The sequence below is a fragment of the Chrysoperla carnea genome, chromosome 5 (assembly GCF_905475395.1).
Source record: "Chrysoperla carnea chromosome 5, inChrCarn1.1, whole genome shotgun sequence".
Lineage (NCBI taxonomy): Eukaryota > Metazoa > Arthropoda > Insecta > Neuroptera > Chrysopidae > Chrysoperla > Chrysoperla carnea.
Window position 1 is genome coordinate 66,459,576 of NC_058341.1, and position 18,058 is coordinate 66,477,633.

The window sequence follows — 18,058 nt, forward strand, 5'->3', positions numbered from 1 at the left end:
GTAGAGATTTATTATTTTTATTCACGTGTATTTGTCTCAAGTTTTCTTGAACAGAAACAAAACTTTTAACTGTTTCAAAGTAAAAAATTACACTTTTTCTATTCATTTATTTACAAGTTAACTAATTTGTTTTGTAGTCTAAATCACATTTCCACCTAAATCGCTTGGTATCGGTATCGGTAGGTTTTTTTTATACCATATTGTAAATTTAAACATAACTTAAAATGTCGAGGAGGGGAAGAAAAGTCTCATCGTTATGTACCTTGGTTCAAACAATGTGCTGTACCACTGATACATGAGAATAGGTACGCCCTAAATTTTACAATTATTTGGTCCTTTGTTAAAAGTTACCATGTACCTTGGTTCAAACAATGTGCTGTACCACTGATACATGAGAATAGGTACGCCCTAAATTTTACAATTATTTGGTCCTTTGTTAAAAGTTACCATGCAAAAAGGTTAGCTAGGTAGTGTCCTTTTTTATAGATTAAGCGTAGCAAAAGTGAGGAAAATGGCTCGTTCTCCCGAGCTCATAAAAATGGTAGTAGAAACTGTTACAAGACACTTGAAAAAGAGATTGACACGTTAAAGGGAGAGCCTTCTGGTTTAATTGTTTTAAGTGTTTCACGGTACATTTTGTTGTGATCCATAACACATACTATTGTATAGCGTTGATCTTCAGTTTTTATCGATAACTGTTTAATAATTAAACTCACAACAAAACATAGAGTGTAGGGATATTAGTGATATATGGAGAGACAACTTGTTCCATCACTATACTTTAAAAATCACGTATATATAAATTTTGATCCCTGATACTGTACTCTCCCCTATATATCTCTAGGTAAATAAAAAATATTTTAAAACCAAAACAAATTTGTATACTAAAAATAATAATTGTTGAATTGAACAAATAAAAGAAAGAAGAAAGAGGTTTTTTTAAATTTATAAATAATTCACCACATGTTAGAGCGTGATACAGAAAGGGTGCTTCGTAAAATGATTAGTACATACTTGAAACTTAGTAAGTCCTTTTGAAGAGTTTACCAAACTTCTCTCTACGACTTTTTTCGAAAGTGCTGCGTTCTCACATGAGCATGATAGCGTCATATTTAAGTTATCGATCTGTGAAAACTGCAATGAATTTGTCGGACAATTCAGCAAAAATGAACTATGTATGTATTGAAAGGCAAAAATACTAGAGTACGGCATTCGAGATCGTAGACAAGTTCATTGGTGCAGTATTTTTGTCCGTCAAAAATACTGCACCGATGAGCTTGTCCACCACGTTGATCATGCCGTACTTAAGTATTTTTGTTTTTGAATACATACATGGTTCACTTTTGCTGAATTGTTTAATAATTATTAATGTAATCAAGTGGTCATAGTGTCCGATAAATTCTATGCTGCGTTTTTTCAGACCGATAGCTTAAATATGCCGTTATCATGCTCATTTGAAAACGGAGCACTTTCGAAAAATGTCGTAGAGAAATTTGATAGACTCGCCAAAGGGAAGCCACTCACGAAGTTTCAAGTATGTATTAATCATTTAACAGGGAACTCTTTCTGTCGCACGGTCTATGTCACAGTAAGCGAACATGATAAAATATCAATAATGATCCAAATAAGTTAATATACAGAATGTTCGATTTACATCTATCGTTAAGCAATGAATCTAAGTAAGAGGTATTAAAGGTATTATATAAAATTTCAAAAGTGACTTGTATTGTGGCTCATTTGTTGTAGTTCATCTATTCAACTAAAGAAACTCCCACTCTCCAAGCGTATTACAACTGTCTCAACACATATCGCAGCTTCGATACATGTATATAATACCTCTTACTTAGATGCATTGCTTAACGCATGTATTCTGTCATACTCGTGATATTTATATGCCTAGATGTAAATCGAACATTCTGTATATGCTCTGTTGGGAACATCATTGACGATGTCAACCATTCAATATAGTAGTCATAAACAACCTTAAGCCTAAAATAACAAGCCGTGGGTAGAGTCTGATGCGACCCTTGAGGTCTACACGAATAACTTCCCAGCATATTAAAAATTTATAAAAAGAACTCGACCAGCTAGAAACGACCAGGTCCAAACTCGACCAGCTCGAAACGATTCGACCAATCAATTTCATTTTTGTTAGCGCGATATCGATCAGGATAAAATTTAAGAAAAAGCTCGACCGACTCGAAACGGCTGGTCTGAGTGTTATGAAATTCTTTTCGGATCATATTGCCAATAATACACTTCTATCGACGCCTCAACGAAGTCGATATCATTTTTTGTTTGTGCTATATCAACGATGAAAAAAATTTATACGGACGTAAGTACGTACACACACATAATCGTTTTCCAAATTAGTGTTAATGGCTTGTCCTAACCATGAAACGTAAAGATATGTTGTAAATTTCGATTTCGAATATAGGACCCATTACAATAACCTTTTTTTGTTGGAACTTAAAAATTACTGGTCTATGCCTTTTTTCATTGACGTCAGGGTATCCAACATTCTTTTTACAACAATGACCTTCATAAATTTGTTAATTTGGGGTTTCAATTTTAATACCGCGGAATTTTCCTGAAAAACGAAATTTTTGGCAAACACGTCCGCATTCTCTAGGAAAAATAGTAATGGTGCCTATCTTTACAAAATTTGATTTTTCGGGGAAATCAATACTTAACATGTGAATTTGCTTAAAATTTTATGCTCAAAATTTGTTTTCGTGAAATCAAGCCTCCATCATGCAAATTTTTAGTTAATTTTGAAATCACCTGCCTTGTTTAATAACGTCAAACTTATACACAAACGCTTCATCATGGTATATAATACAAACCTTTAGTAAAATAATGAGCAGAAAGCAATTTAATATATCTGAAAATTTTTTAATTAAATACAAAATAATTTTAATTTTTAAAATTTTTATTTTTTGAAGTATTACAATTTATTTATTTTAGTTTCTGAAAGAAATAGTTTATTTTCTGAAAGAAATAGTTTATTTTCTGAAACATACTACTACTTATACCATGTTTATATGAAATATATCAAAGTAGGTATATTTATTTTAGTCCTAAGTATGTAACGCTAAAAAATATTGATGAACGAAACAAAATTTTGGTTTAAGCGTTCAAAAAATCATCGTCCGCCCGCCCGTCTGTGGACATAAAAACTCAAAAACGAAAAGAGATATCAAGCTGAAATTCATAGGTTGTTTTTGGCCACTTGGAGTTACCTCAACCTCGTCCCCCGCCTGTTTTGTTCAGCAATCTCCCTGCTCTTACAGATTCATGTTATTATTGTTGTCGCTCTCGATTTACCGTGCCATTAAATTTATGTTTGCTGTGTTTAACAATGCAATTAAGTAAATTTGTGATTTATATTGGATACTGAAGACGCAGATTTGTGCTTTATTTATAGGTATTTAATTTTAATGTTTCTATTAATATCTCTATCTCTTCTATATAATTATATTATAAATGCTAAAATAAGCATGTTTGTTTGTTTCTTTGTTTGTTAGTTACGCTTTCATGCTAAAACTAGCTAATGGTTTTTAATGAAACTGAAAAGCAATATAGCTGATATATCAAAATAACACATGAGATATATTTTACAAAGATATATTAATAAAAAATTAAAAAAAATTTAAAAATTAATTTAACGATGTTCCAGCATGGTATTTGCAGTTTCTATGTTAAAGCAATGGTACAATTTTTTTTTCGACAGAATTTAACGAAAAATTAAATTTAAGAATTTAATAATGCTTACTATTAATTCCCAAAGTTTCAGAAATTTTGACCGTTTAAAATGGGAAATAATTATGCCAACGTCCCAATTTCGATCAATTTACGTCAAAATTAATATCTCGAAAGTGAAAATTAATTTCTAAATTTTTTTTTTAGAATTTTATTGTATAAACATTTTTTTCTACTTTTTCTTCAATATATAATAATATCATAAAAAATAGTTGGAGAGACCGGACATTTTACATGCTTTAAATGGGACATGACCCTCAAAATCGCGAACTTTGTCTTTAAATATCTCGCGATCTAAACGGTCAAAAATTATGAAATTTTAGGAATTCATAAATAAAGCTATTATAAACCCGAGAAAAAAAATTCGGCCAAATCTGTCGAAAAGTGATTTCATGCTGGTACTACCTTAATTCGACATTAGCATAAATTACAGATTTCTGTAGAAATAGACAATATAAAATATTTCACAGCCATCTTCTCTGATATACTCAATGAATAATTACTATTATACATTTAAAAAATTAGAAAACCATACATATATTTTACCTGAGTAAAACAATCCTTACCATTATTTCGAGTGTTATAGAAAGGGGGTAAGCAAGAGCAATCTTTACCAATCTTTACTTTTAAACCCAGCGAAGCGGGTGGGTATCACTCTAGTAATTAAATATTTGTGATTCTTATTTGCTGTTAAAAAAGTAATTTTTATACCATGTATATATGAAATATATATTAGTATCTATATTATGTTTAAGTTTAGACCCAAGTATGTAACGCTTAAAAATGTTGATGCTGCGAGCCAAATTTTGGTATATTTGTTTGTAGAATCCTTTTCCGGTTGTCCTAAGTTCGAATGTTCGTCCGTCCGTCTGTCCGACAACACGATAACTCAAAAACTAAAAAAGATATTAAGCTGAAATTTGTATAGCGTGCTCAGGACGTTAAAAGGTTAAGTTCGTAAATGAGCAACATAGGTCTAGAATCAATGGATCTGTAGGACTTATCTTGTAAACGTTTAGAGATAGAACAAAAGTTTGAATGTCAAAAAATTTCCTTATAAAGAAATAACGGGTGCGTATCAACACTGTCTATACATGGTTATTTCAAAAATTAACATAGTCAATTGATTGTTTTAACCTGTTTTAATTAAATTTATCATACTGAAAGCTTTTAGTTTATGTATCAAGTTTTGTCGGTCAAATTTTTTTGTAACAAGGTAAAGTTTATGTGTTGTATAATATGTATATGGAAAATAATCTTACGCGAACTTGCGCCTCTTCTTTTAAGGCTATGGTACGGCAAGATTAAGATAGCTTAAGGCAAAAGTCAAAAAAAGGAGCAAGCAGTTTTCAAGTGAAACTTTACCACTTATAATTCCAGAATCACGTTACGTGGAAACAAAAGCTAGAGCATAGATGGAAAATGGCTCAGAAGCAGAAGAAATTTAAAAAATTGAAGAAGAAAATGATAGGATTGGGTTTGAAGACAAATATGATGAAGAGAATATAATTTAAAATAAATTTTTTGTATTATTACCAAAAAAAGCTCGTACATCAAAATAACACATGATCTATAATTTACAAAGATATATTCAAAAAAAAAAAAATTAATTTAATCTGACATTTTACTGCTCCATCTATGATCATAAATTAAAGATTTCTGTAAAAATTTAATATAATAAATGAATTTAATTAAAATTCATAGCTATCTTTTCTGATATGCTCAATGAATTATGACTATTTTACACTTTAAAAAATTGAAAACTGTGCATATTTTTTAGCTGTGTTAAACAATCCCTTCGAGTGTTATGGAAGGGGAATAAGTAGGATCAAGAGAGGTGGATGCTAAAAAAGCGGTGGTTTTTAGTTTTAAGCCCAATGAAGCGGGTGGATTTCAAGCTAGTAAAGAATACAACGAATAATAAAACTATTCTATTACAAATAAAATCCACCGATAATCTTAAACAGATTCCAAAATCCACCGATAATCTGTCAAGAATTATTAACAGATTCATTTAATCGACGATTTTGAGGCAGGTATTGACGAAATTCTTAATATTGTCGAAATTTAATAAACAAAAATTCATTTTGGAATTCTTTATTTACGACGCTCAAATCCGATATTATTTCGACTAGTAATTCCTCTGTCATCGAATTGAAATTTATCTCCATTATTACAATTTGAGAACTTCTTTTGTTCTTGTAGGCCAATTTGCTGCGCATTATATATTGTGCGACTGTTTTAGCAAAATTTTTGCTATGGACGTTATTCGTATCTTTATGCGCGGAGTATTTTACAAGAATGTATTTGACTTAAAAAACTGATTCTCTGTTGTAATAAGTGATATGAAATTTTAAGGATTACTTTAACTGTAAGATATAAATTAATTAGTTTTTTTTTCTGACTATTTTATTGAAATTTACATTCTTAATAATGAATTTCATTTTTTTGTAATTTTACTAATTCCATACTTTTATTCCAAACTTTCACACTTAGTTCTCTATTAGAGGTGATAGGTAATGTCCAATATTCTTTACAATCTTGAAAATATTTTCCTGAAATTCCATCTACTTTTTCACATACTGCACAATGAATTGTGGTTTCAGCACCTTCTTTAGCATTCTACAGACAAAATAACAAATTTTTAAACAGAATTAATTATTTCTTGCATTTGAAAATGACCAACCTTAAAGAAAAACCAGTATATAAACGACACTGGAAGCCTCTTGTACCACGGTAAATGTTTCATTATTTCCGTGTGAACTACACCAGGATGTAAACTATTTGATGTCACATTTGTTCCCTCTAATTTTCTTGCTAATTCGTTGCTCATTAAGATGTTACATAATTTGGAATTAAAATATTTTAGTTCATCAGATCTAGGTTTATTTAAATTATCTGGATCTAATGATGAAAATATATGTCCCAATGAAGAAACCGTCACTATTCTACTGGGTGCAGATTTCTTTAACAAATCTAAAAAGCATTCAAATTTTATTAATCTGCATACTTTATTGTGTAGTTTAAGGGAAAACAAAAGAAAATATCCTAAAAATACGAGTAGTGCACACATGAAGGGGCTATGTCAAGGGTAAGTTTGCATTCCAAAATGGAACTGATACATTTTGAAATGAAATCGGGAATGTTGAAACTAAACCAATATGGATTACCAGTAGTTTTAGTTTTCAAAAGTCACACTACAATTGTAATCACGGAAAATAGAAAGTAACATTCCTGCGAGGTTCCCACAAAACCTCTCACTTTTTTGCTAATTTTAAACTCATCGATTCATAATAAGAATAATGTAAATTTTGCTTTTATTTAATTTAGTATTGAAAATATAAACCTCAACAAATCACTTAGGACTCTTAGGTGATTTGAAACATTTTACAGAATTGGGATTTTGAAAAAAAAAAAAAATTTTTCTTTTATTGACAAAAATGGGAAGATTATATACAGAGCGTTCTGTTATTAACTGCAGATCGTGGGCCTACAGAATAAGCTCATAAAGACGAAGGAAAAAGTTATATACCAATTTTGGATCTGAGCCCTAATTTGGGCGCTACAGGTATGATAAAAATTGATAAACTGGTAAATTCACTGACTATCATTCGATAACCAGCAGCCAATGATAATCAGTAGATATTAGTAATTTTCAGTTAGTAATATTCAACTAAAGAAGGGATACGAACTGATTTCAATTGAATTATATTTTTTTGAAAAAAACATTAAAAAAATTATTTCATTGGTTTGGTCAAATCCCACTTTTTTTTTATCATTATATTTTTGCAAGAAAAATTATATTATTAGTAAAAAACAAATTACGTCACAGTAAAAGTGTTTTTAATTTAACTAAAACAAACAAAATTATTAAAACTTAAAACGCAATCAGTAAAAAACAAATTACGTCACAAAAGGTGTATTTTGTTTGTTTACATTATATTAAAAACACTCCTTTTGTGACGTAATTTGTTTTTTACTAATAATAAGGTAATATTTTCTTGCAAAAATATAATAATAAAAAAAAGTGGGATTTGACCAAACCATTGAAATAATATAATCGTTTTTTTTAAATGTTTTTTTCAAAATAATATAATGCAATTGAAATCAGTTCATATCCCTTCTTTATTTGAATATTATTAAATGAAATTTACTAATGTCTACTGATTATCATTGGCTACTGGTTATCGAATGATAGTCAGTAAATTTACCAATTTATCAATTTTTGTCATACCTGTAGCGCCCAAATTAGGGCTCAGATCCAAAATTGGTAAATAATTTTTTCCTTCGTCTTTATGAGCTTATTCTGTAGGCCCACGATCTGCAGTTAATAACAGAACGCCCTGTATAAGTTTTATAGCAAAACTGTTTTTATTTTTTCATGATAATTTTAAAGTTACAGACAGTTTTAAAAGAACTTTTCAAAACAGAAACGAAAATGCACGACAAAAAAAATATTCATTAAAGATCGTGTAACGTCATAATGTTAATTAATAATTGTATTAAGTGTATACTATTCAATTAACATTATTACGGCACAAGTCATAATGTTAATTAATAATTGTATTAAGTGTACACTATTCAATTAACATTATTACGTCACAACGATGTTTTGCGAACATTTTTTTATCGGGCGATTTCGTTTCTCTTTTGAAAAGTTCTTTTAAAACTGTCTATAACTTTAAAATTATCATGAAAAAATAAAAACAGTTTTGTCATAAAACTTATCTTTCCATTTTTGTCAAAAAAAAATTTGGTTAAAAATCCCAATTTTTCGCAAGATATAAAGAAACAACATCGTGTTACAATACAAAAATGGAAAGTGTAAATGAAACTGATTTTTCTTTTCAGATAATCTTGTCGCAAGAAACATCTCTGTGAGCAGCAACAATTCAAGAGTGTGGTGCTCAATGTATAAAAAAGGGCAATAAAATTTACAAAGATCCCATTTCTTAAGGTTTCTATTTCAACAGGATTTTGATTGGTCTAATTAATTAGAGAAGTACGTAAGAGTAAGAAATTAGAAAAGCACGTAGATAAGTTACTTAAAAACATTTTTAAACGTGTGTGTCCAAATTATCAACATTGATGTCAAATACCTCTCTTTAAATATTGTATTTAATCAACCATTGGCAGTGCTTAGGAGATTATCATCTTTTTCAATATTTAATTGCCTTTTATTAGTTCGCCTTCTTTTTTTTTTAAATTGTAATATTTAAATCAAGAACATACCCAAAAGTAAATTTGTTAATAAAAATGGTCCAAAATGATTTACTTGCATGAGAATATGTAAACCATCCTCAGTAGTTTTATTTCCCAATCCAACAGCTCCAGCATTATTTATTAGAACATCCAAACGATTTTCCTTTTCATGAATTAGTTTTGAAAATTTTCGTACAGACGTTAATGATTCAAAATCTATTGGATAGATCACAATATTTGTATTTCCAGTTTTTGAAATAATTTCTTGTTTCGTATCTTCAGCTGATTTTAAGTTTCTACATCCAAGGATAACTCTTGCTCCTCTAGCCGCCAAATCGATTGCAGTTTCTTTTCCAATACCTGCACGCATATTTGGAAGAAGTGAAATAAAATTTTGGTAATTTGTAAATAAATAATTTTTGCAGAAAAAAAATCATATTATAAAATCAAGTTATATGAATTTTGATGTCTTTACAAAGAAAATGACCTGCACAGAAATTGCCTATCGTTAAAAAAAAAAATTTTTCAGTGACTTTAAAAAGAGGTCTTTTTTAATTTCTCAGAAACTACTGAACTGAAAAAACAAAAAAATAGAAGGTATTATTAGGAATTGAAATAGATTCAATTGTACCAAATTACATAACGATTGCATTTTTTTCGCGGAATACAAAATTAAAATCCAAAAAAAATGGTTTTTTGCGTTGGACTCGAAAATTTTGAGGTAATGTTAAAAGGTGTAGAAATATAAATTCTAGATTTTTTTACTGTATAGAACTATTATGTTTAACTTTTTTTGATAATACAGTATTTACGCCGAAAATCGCAAAAAACCGTTTACCACTCCTTTAAACTGCCACCCTTCTTTACCGGCAAACACTCAGCTGTTGGATTTTTTTCCCAACATTTGTAACCCCTTTATTGGCCCTTTCCTGCTTAGTTTATCCTGTAACGAATTATTTTGTAAATTAACTACTTTTTTGAGCAGTAGGTACGCTTTGTCTATCAATGATTAATGATTTTTGAGCACTTTGGAAATATTGAAAGGCAGTTTTGAAATAAGTTAAGTGTGTAAAATTACTTACCTCCATTAGCACCGGTAATAAGAACAGTTTTTCCATTTAGTTTTGCTTTACTTGTGCATCGTCCTTTAGTTACCATATTGTATATTTTCACAACAACAATTAGAACAATTAGTATTAATCCAAAAGCGATCATTGTGCAATGTATCCAAACAACGATTAATCGAATAGGAAGCTAAAACAAAATAATTTTTATTGATTGAATAAATAGTGAATGTATATAATTAATTAGGATTTTAACTTCTATTCTCCCTCCTCAAATTTTGGGGTTAAACGTATCCGAGTATATAGATTTCGAACATGCATATAAAAATGTATTCTTATATACGTGAACGATATTCCCCATTTTTTGGAGCATTCCGACATCATTTTATTTGCAGACTAGCTTTTGCCCACGGCTTCGCTCGTGATAATGATTCATTTCAATGTATTCCATAAATGATTCATTTAATGAATCGTTGATTTATTTAGAGAAACAATTTTCAAGACTTATTATATATTACTTATTGTTGTTGTTTACATTTAATTATGCACACGATATTTACATCATGGTCTATTCGACTATATTTTGATATAATATGTTACATACAAGGCGTAAACTAAATATTGACAAATATCTTGTCTAGTAATCTTAATTAAAGAGAATTGAAAAAAAAATACACTCGAACCAGGACTCGAACTTCTTGGATTCATGTCAAGCGCCCTACCAATTAGGCTATTCGAGTTCTAGACACGAATGCAATTTTTTCAACTCAATGAATGAACATACACACTGCAACATACACAATGTCAGCTTTGAAGCTGACACTCCGTTGGAAAATAAGGCGGCATACGGTGATGTATTTCGCTGTGCTCCTTTGAAAAATGAAATAAAAGTGTGATACAGTATACTTCTTTCTCAAAATATGAGCACATATATCAATTTGTACAATCCTGCCTTAAAAAATGACAAAGTTTCATATAAACTTTCACCTCCTATTTTAGCCGCTTGAACAAAGAATTTTTTGAAAATAGTAATTAATACAGTAAACTTTTCTTTTGAACTATGAGCTCATATATCATTTTTTGCAACTTCAATATTGATAAAGTTTCATGCAAAGTTTCAACTATATTTAGAACCCCTCACTGAATAAATTTTAAAAAATACCTTCAATACAAGAGACGGTGTTTTTTTGATCTTCACCCATTAGATAATTAGATGAGACAATAAAATTTTTAATTAACTTTTGACTTTTTTTTGGTTATTTTTAATTAATTTTAATCAATTTTTTCCATGAACGCTTGCTAATACCATCATTTTCTTAATTAAATTATCTTTTTTCTGATATCAATTTGGATTGGTTAACAGACCGTTGTAGATCTGTTGACTTCAAATGAACAGGTGTAAGCCAATATAGGTAACTACATCGATCTGTTAACCAATCCAAATTAATATCAGAAAAAAGATAATTTAGTTACAAAAAATAATGGTATAGGCTTACACCCTTCGTGGAAAAAATACGTTAAAATTTATTTCATTAAAAATAGCCATGAACACTTTTCGTTATAAAAAATATGTCTCATCGGGTTATCAGATGGGTAAAGATCGACCTTATACAGTTTCCGTCTCTGGATTAAAAACTGGAGTGATTGATTTTTATTTTTATTTTTGATTCGTGTTTATTTATTTTTATGAACATAAATTGAATTCCAATTTCAACACTTAGAATAAAAATAGGAACATAGTGTGCTCATGAGAGGAGAAAAAAATTTAATAGACATTTTATAGAAACGTTATTCTATTAGTAGTTCTGTATTAAATATTCTTTCTAAGATGTTGATTTTTGTTATAAATATATTATACTATTTTTCCTTTAAAAATAATTCAAATTTATACCTTCAATGATTTAAAAAAAAAAAAAAAAAAAAAAAAAAAAACCTTAAATATATAGCAGTATAATCATCGTTTCAAATATTTCGTACATCGATAAAATAAAGTTTCAGACTTTGAGTTTATAAATAATGATTACAAACATACGGCTTGAGAGTAGAAAAATTAAAATTCTCTGTAAATATAAAAAAAGCTACATGAATTTAAAGAAAAAAAACTATAGTAACATGACAAACATGCATACGTTGATTAAAGAGAATTGAAAAAAATACACTCGAACCGGGACTCGAACCCGGACTTCTTGGATTCATCTCAAGCGCCCTACCAATTAGGCTATTCTAGTTCTAGACACGAATGCAATTTTTTCAACTCAATGAATTTTTTTTAAATTTGTTTATCCACTTATTTATTATTATTACTTATTGTTGTTGTTTACATTTAATTATGCACACGATATTTACATCGTGGTCTATTCGACTAATTTTGATATAATATGTTACACACATTCGTAAACTAAATATTGACAAATATCTTGTCTAGTAATCTAGACAAGATCTATATTTGTTTATAAAATTATTAACATGGGTTTTCCATATACAAAATTCGAACCCCCTTTTTACTCACTTAGGGGGTGAATTTTGAAAAATCCTTTCTTATCGGATACCTACGTCATACAGAGAACACACTTTCCAAGTTTCAAGTCGGTGAGCGATCAATGGTTCTGGCTGTACAATGATCCGTCAGTCATTCAGGACAAAGCATTTTATAGATATAGATAGATGACCTAAGAGTCCTAAACATAAGCCAACATACACATGATGCACTAGCTCAGAATATGTTATTACTTGAGTAATTATTAACTTTGTTCACAGCAAACAAATGGCTGCTAAATATTGACAAAACAAGCATTATAAATTTTGAAATTCGAAAAACATCTGAGCAAAATATAAATAAAATAAAGTTCGAAAACTAAAACCCCGACTCTTTTAAAAAATCTTGCTCTTAAAAGTATGAAAACAAGAAAATATTTTCATATGAAATTGTTATGATAAGTAAAATCTTCGAACTTACGAATTTTTTTTTAGTCTATGTGATTCATACAAAATATACAATTATAAGGAAAATGAAGATACTATTGTAACGAGCATGCACGGAATTTATTTATGGTTCTAATAATTTCATTAAAATACTAACACCTAACCAGCAACCAAGCTGAATGTTAATATTTTCGAAAGCAGAGATTATTATAAGGAATAACTTTTTTTCCGTAAAGCTTATAATAAACAAGTGAAAACAAACAATTGACTGATTTAATTGTTGAAATACCATGCATAGACAGTGTTGATGACTCCATCACATTACCCATACATTGATGTCACACATAAGAACTGATATTCCCATAATTACATACTATACACTTTGAAACGAAAAAATGTTTCAAACAAAAGTTGATTATTTTTTTATAAGGAATATTTTTTACATTTAAACTTTTGTTCTATCTCTAGCGGTTTACAAGCTGGGTCTTACGGACCCAAGACCTAATTGACGAATGTTGTTCATTTACGAACTTGACCTCACTTTTTACTTCCTAAGCACGCTATAATTTCAGCTTGATATCTCTTTTCGTTTTTGAGTAATCGTGATGATAGACGGACAGACGACAGACGACAGAGGATAGACGACAGACGACAGACGACAGACGACAGACGACAGACGACAGACGACAGACGACAGACAGACAGACAAGCAACCGGAAATGGACTAATTAGGGGATTTTATGAACACCTCTACCAAAATTTTTTGCTTAGCATCAATATTTTTAAGCGTTACAAACTTGGGATTAAACTTAGTATACCTTGCATATTACATATATGTATGGTATAAAAAGTTTTCCATATGTAGCCCACTTAAATAACACCATATTAAGTGTACATTGTAAAAAAATAAAAATAAAAATAAAGTTAAAAATAATAGGTTGGCTGATAAGTCCCCGGTCTGACACATAGATGGCGTCGCTAGTATTAAATGCATATTATTTTTATATAGTACCAACCTTCAAATGATTCGTGTCAAAATTTGACGTCTGTAAGTCAATTAGTTTGTGAGATAGAGCGTCTTTTGTGAAGCAACTTTTGTTATTGTGAAAAAAATGGAAAAAATGGAATTTCGTGTTTTGATAAAATACTGTTTTCTGAAGGGAAAAAATACAGAGTCCGGAAACTCATTATCAAGCCAAGTTTTTGCTTCCACTGTATTTTTTCCCTTCAGAAAACAGTATTTTATCAAAACACGAAATTCCTTTTTTTCCATTTTTTTCACAATAACAAAAGTTGCTTCACAAAAGACGCTCTATCTCACAAACTAATTGACTTACAGACGTCAAATTTTGACACGAATCATTTGAAGGTTGGTACTATATAAAAATAATATGCATTTAATACTAGCGACGCCATCTATGTGTCAGACCGGGGACTTATCAGCCAACCTATTATATAAAAATAATATGCATTTAATACTAGCGACGCCATCTATGTGTCAGACCGGGGACTTATCAGCCAATGTTACATAAAAAATGATAAGTCGAGCACTTAAATAAAAAATTATAGACAAAGTATTAAAATTTGTAAAACTCTTTTGATGTAATCTTGTTAAGTATATATATAAGCAGAGCTCCACAAAGCCAAAAAATTTTACGCCAATTATTTAAGCATTCATTTAGTATATACAATGAAAACGAAAAATCCAGTTTTCTGAATAAACAATTTTCTAACTTGTTGAAAAATTAATTTTAAGATAAATTTCCAAATACAATAAATTCTTGCAAGAATGTTCAGAATAAACCATAAGTTTTTCAAATTATTAAATTAATATAATAAAACCTTAAAAAAATTATTTAGTGTGAGATACTCGTTTTGAACAATATTAGAATAATCTTAAAAAGACGCAAAAAGATCTATTTTCAGCGTTAAATTAAAATTATAAATAATAGATAGCAAAAAACAAAATACCGTTTTTTCACCTTTGATTGTTTGTTACTTTTGCAATTTTTGTACTATGTACTAAAAACGCTTCTAGCCCATTTTCCAAGACATCATTACAAATCCAACTAGCTATCACACCTATTTTTACGACCAGTATTTCTATAATTCAACAATTTGAACTTGTTGACAAGGCTAAATATTAGTCTATTTATTACAAATTAAATTGTTCGATGAGATCAATTAATATAAATAAAAATGATAAATTTTTAGTTACCATAAACTATACTCGGCTAGTCTATATGAAAAGTAAAGAGTAGGGTAGTACCTTACTTTTTAATAATTATTGGGTCCCTAACAGTCCCCAAATGTTCAACAGTCTTTTATTCAATAAAAAAATAATTAATAAAATTAAATAATCAAAATTGCTAATAGTTACATAATTATTATAGACCAGTCATATCAAACGTTAGAATCGCAAGAAAACGGCTCTTCTGATTTTTTTATATGTTGTTAGGACCACTACTAGTAGCATATATCCAAGTTTGCAGCTTCGAAAGACCTATGCTAACTTCACAGAATTCGAAAAATCTCGAAATTTTTGCCCTTTTTTTAGTTTTCTGAATATAAGTCCAAAACTATGCGTTGTTTTAGAAAAGTTTTTAAAAAAGAAAAAAATTGCTTCAATTTGAAATCAGAACCAGCTCTGTAGATTCAATATTTACCAAGACACAGCTCTGTAAAAATTGGCAATTTTTTTGAAACAAGTGAAACTTTAATACTTGGTCTATTTTCTACTCTAATATCCGAGAAAATACTCATTTTATGGTTGAAATTATAGGCAAAGTTGTTATACCAAATGTAATTAGTTTTAATATATGTTTAGTTCTCACAATGGTTTAAAGGTAGTTTGAAAGGATTTTTGCAGAGCTGTTTCTCAGTAAGTATTGAACCTACAGAGCTGGTTCTGATTTCAAATTGTAGCAATTTTATTTTATTTTAAAAACTTAAAGAAAATATTTTCTAAATTGAGGAAACTAAAAAAAGGGCAATAATTTCGAGGTTTTTCGAGTTCTGCGAAGTTAGCAGAGGTCTTTCGAAGTTGCAAACTTGGATATATACTACTGGTAGTGGTCCTAACAACATATAAAAAAATCAGAACTAGCCGTTTACTTGCGATTTTAACGATTTTTATACCATGCATATATGTATATATGTAATGTGCAAGGTATACTAAGTTTAGTCCTAAGTTTGTAACGCTTAAAAATATTGATACCAGGAACAAAATTTTGGTATAGATTTTCATAGAATCACCTAATTAGTCCATTTCCGTTGGTCTGTCCGTCTGTCTGCCAACACGATAACTCAAAAACGAAAAGATATATCAAGAAATTTTTACAGCGTACGTAAAAAGTGAGGTCAAGTTCGTAAATGAGCAACATAGGTCAATTGGGTCTTGGGTCCGTAGGACCTATCTTGTAAACCGTTAGAGATAGAATAAAAGTTTAAATGTAAAAAATGTTCCTTATCAAAAATTAAACAACTTTTGTTTCAAACATTTTTTCGTCACATCACTGTTTACCCGTGAGGGCGCATATTATGTGCAAATTGTAGGTAGTTTCATATGGGTATATCAGTTATATGCGTGTGACATTTTATTGTGCAAATTAGGCGTATTATATGGATAATAGTATGTATTATATGGATTTATCAGCTATTATTAGTTAAGTATGTGTGACATGTATGTATATGTAATGTGAGTAATCAACATTGTCTATACATGGTATTTCAACAATTAGCTTAGTCAATTATTTGTTTTGACTTGTTAATGTAAAATTTGACTAGCCTATTAGCAGTTATTAGCAAATATTTAGATAACTATAAAAACTTGTTTTACAAAACTTGTTAACAAAAGAAATATTTTGCTTTTCTTTCAAATTTATATTTATTTATATTCATTACATTCATGTACTTTCATATCTATTCATTATTATTCATTATATGTTAATTAATAATCCTTTTAAACAAATCATAATTAACTTTCAATACTAGTTTTTACCCGACTGCAAAGAAGTGCGCGCTTATGTTTTTCGCGCGTATATTTTATGTTTATTTGTTTGTTTGTTAATTTCTTTATAACCTCGTACCTTCCAAACGGCTCGATTGGTTTCGATAGTTAAGGTATCGTTATATTTTTCTTAAAATCCAAAGTATCCTTAGATAAGTGTTTGAAAAAAATAGCGGATTTTCTGCGCGAAATAGTAATAAAAAAAGATTAACCAAACTTATGGATAATGGTATCAATTAAAAAAAGACTACCAAAATATATATTAATTACATGTTTTACTCGACTGCCACGCAAGGAAAGCTTGAATATAAGTATACTTGTTTGTAAATTTTATATTACCTCGTATCATCCAAATGGCTGGATGGAAAATGCGGTATCATTGAATAGGTATTTGAAATCCTTGCTTCAAAGTGTCAAATAAAAAAAATAAGTAGCTTAAATACCGACTTTAAAAGTCGGGGACCATTTTTCTTTTTGATTTTTATTTTTTTACCCGACACAAGTCGGGTTTTTTATTTTTTTATTTATTTTTTTATTTAATTTGTGCATAGTATGCCAACTATGACTAAATTTTTTATAGAAACGTAAATATCTAGTAGAAACGTAACTCTATTAGTAGTTCTGTATTAAATATTCTTTCTAAGATAATTGATTTTGTAAGAAAACCTATTATACTGTTTTTTCTTTAAAAATATCTTTAATGGTTTTTCTGGAATTTTTCTGCTGGTTAGAACTTAGTATACAGCTGTATATAAATTGTTTCAGACTTGCGAATTATAAAGAAGCATTTACTACATACCTACCACTTGTGAGAAAAATATTACAAAAAAATTATAAAACACATAATTATCGTAAATATTATAAAACACATGAATTTAACATGACAAATATGCAAAGGTTGATCTATATTTGTCTATAAAATTATTAACATGGTTTTTTCATATACAAAATTCACATCCCTTTTCCACCCCCCTTAGGGGTAGAATTTCGAAAAATGATGTCTTATCGGATGCCTACGTTATATAAAGAACACCCCTCCAAGTTTAAGATTTCTACTCTAAGCGGTTTAGGCTGTGCAATGATCCGTCAGTCATTGAGG

General features: G+C 29.3%; 1 protein-coding gene across 1 annotated transcript; it reads right to left on the reverse strand.

The window, feature by feature from the left end:
- Positions 1-5,696: 5,696 nt before the first annotated feature.
- On the reverse strand, positions 5,697-11,937 carry LOC123301339 (retinol dehydrogenase 11-like). Its single transcript, XM_044884076.1, has 6 exons — positions 11,920-11,937; positions 10,047-10,218; positions 8,995-9,324; positions 6,449-6,738; positions 6,223-6,384; positions 5,697-5,750 (listed from the first exon to the last, which is right to left on the reverse strand). Exons 2-6 carry the CDS (start codon positions 10,177-10,179, stop codon positions 5,697-5,699), a joined length of 969 nt encoding a protein of 322 aa, XP_044740011.1. The 5' UTR covers positions 10,180-10,218; positions 11,920-11,937.
- Positions 11,938-18,058: the final 6,121 nt, after the last annotated feature.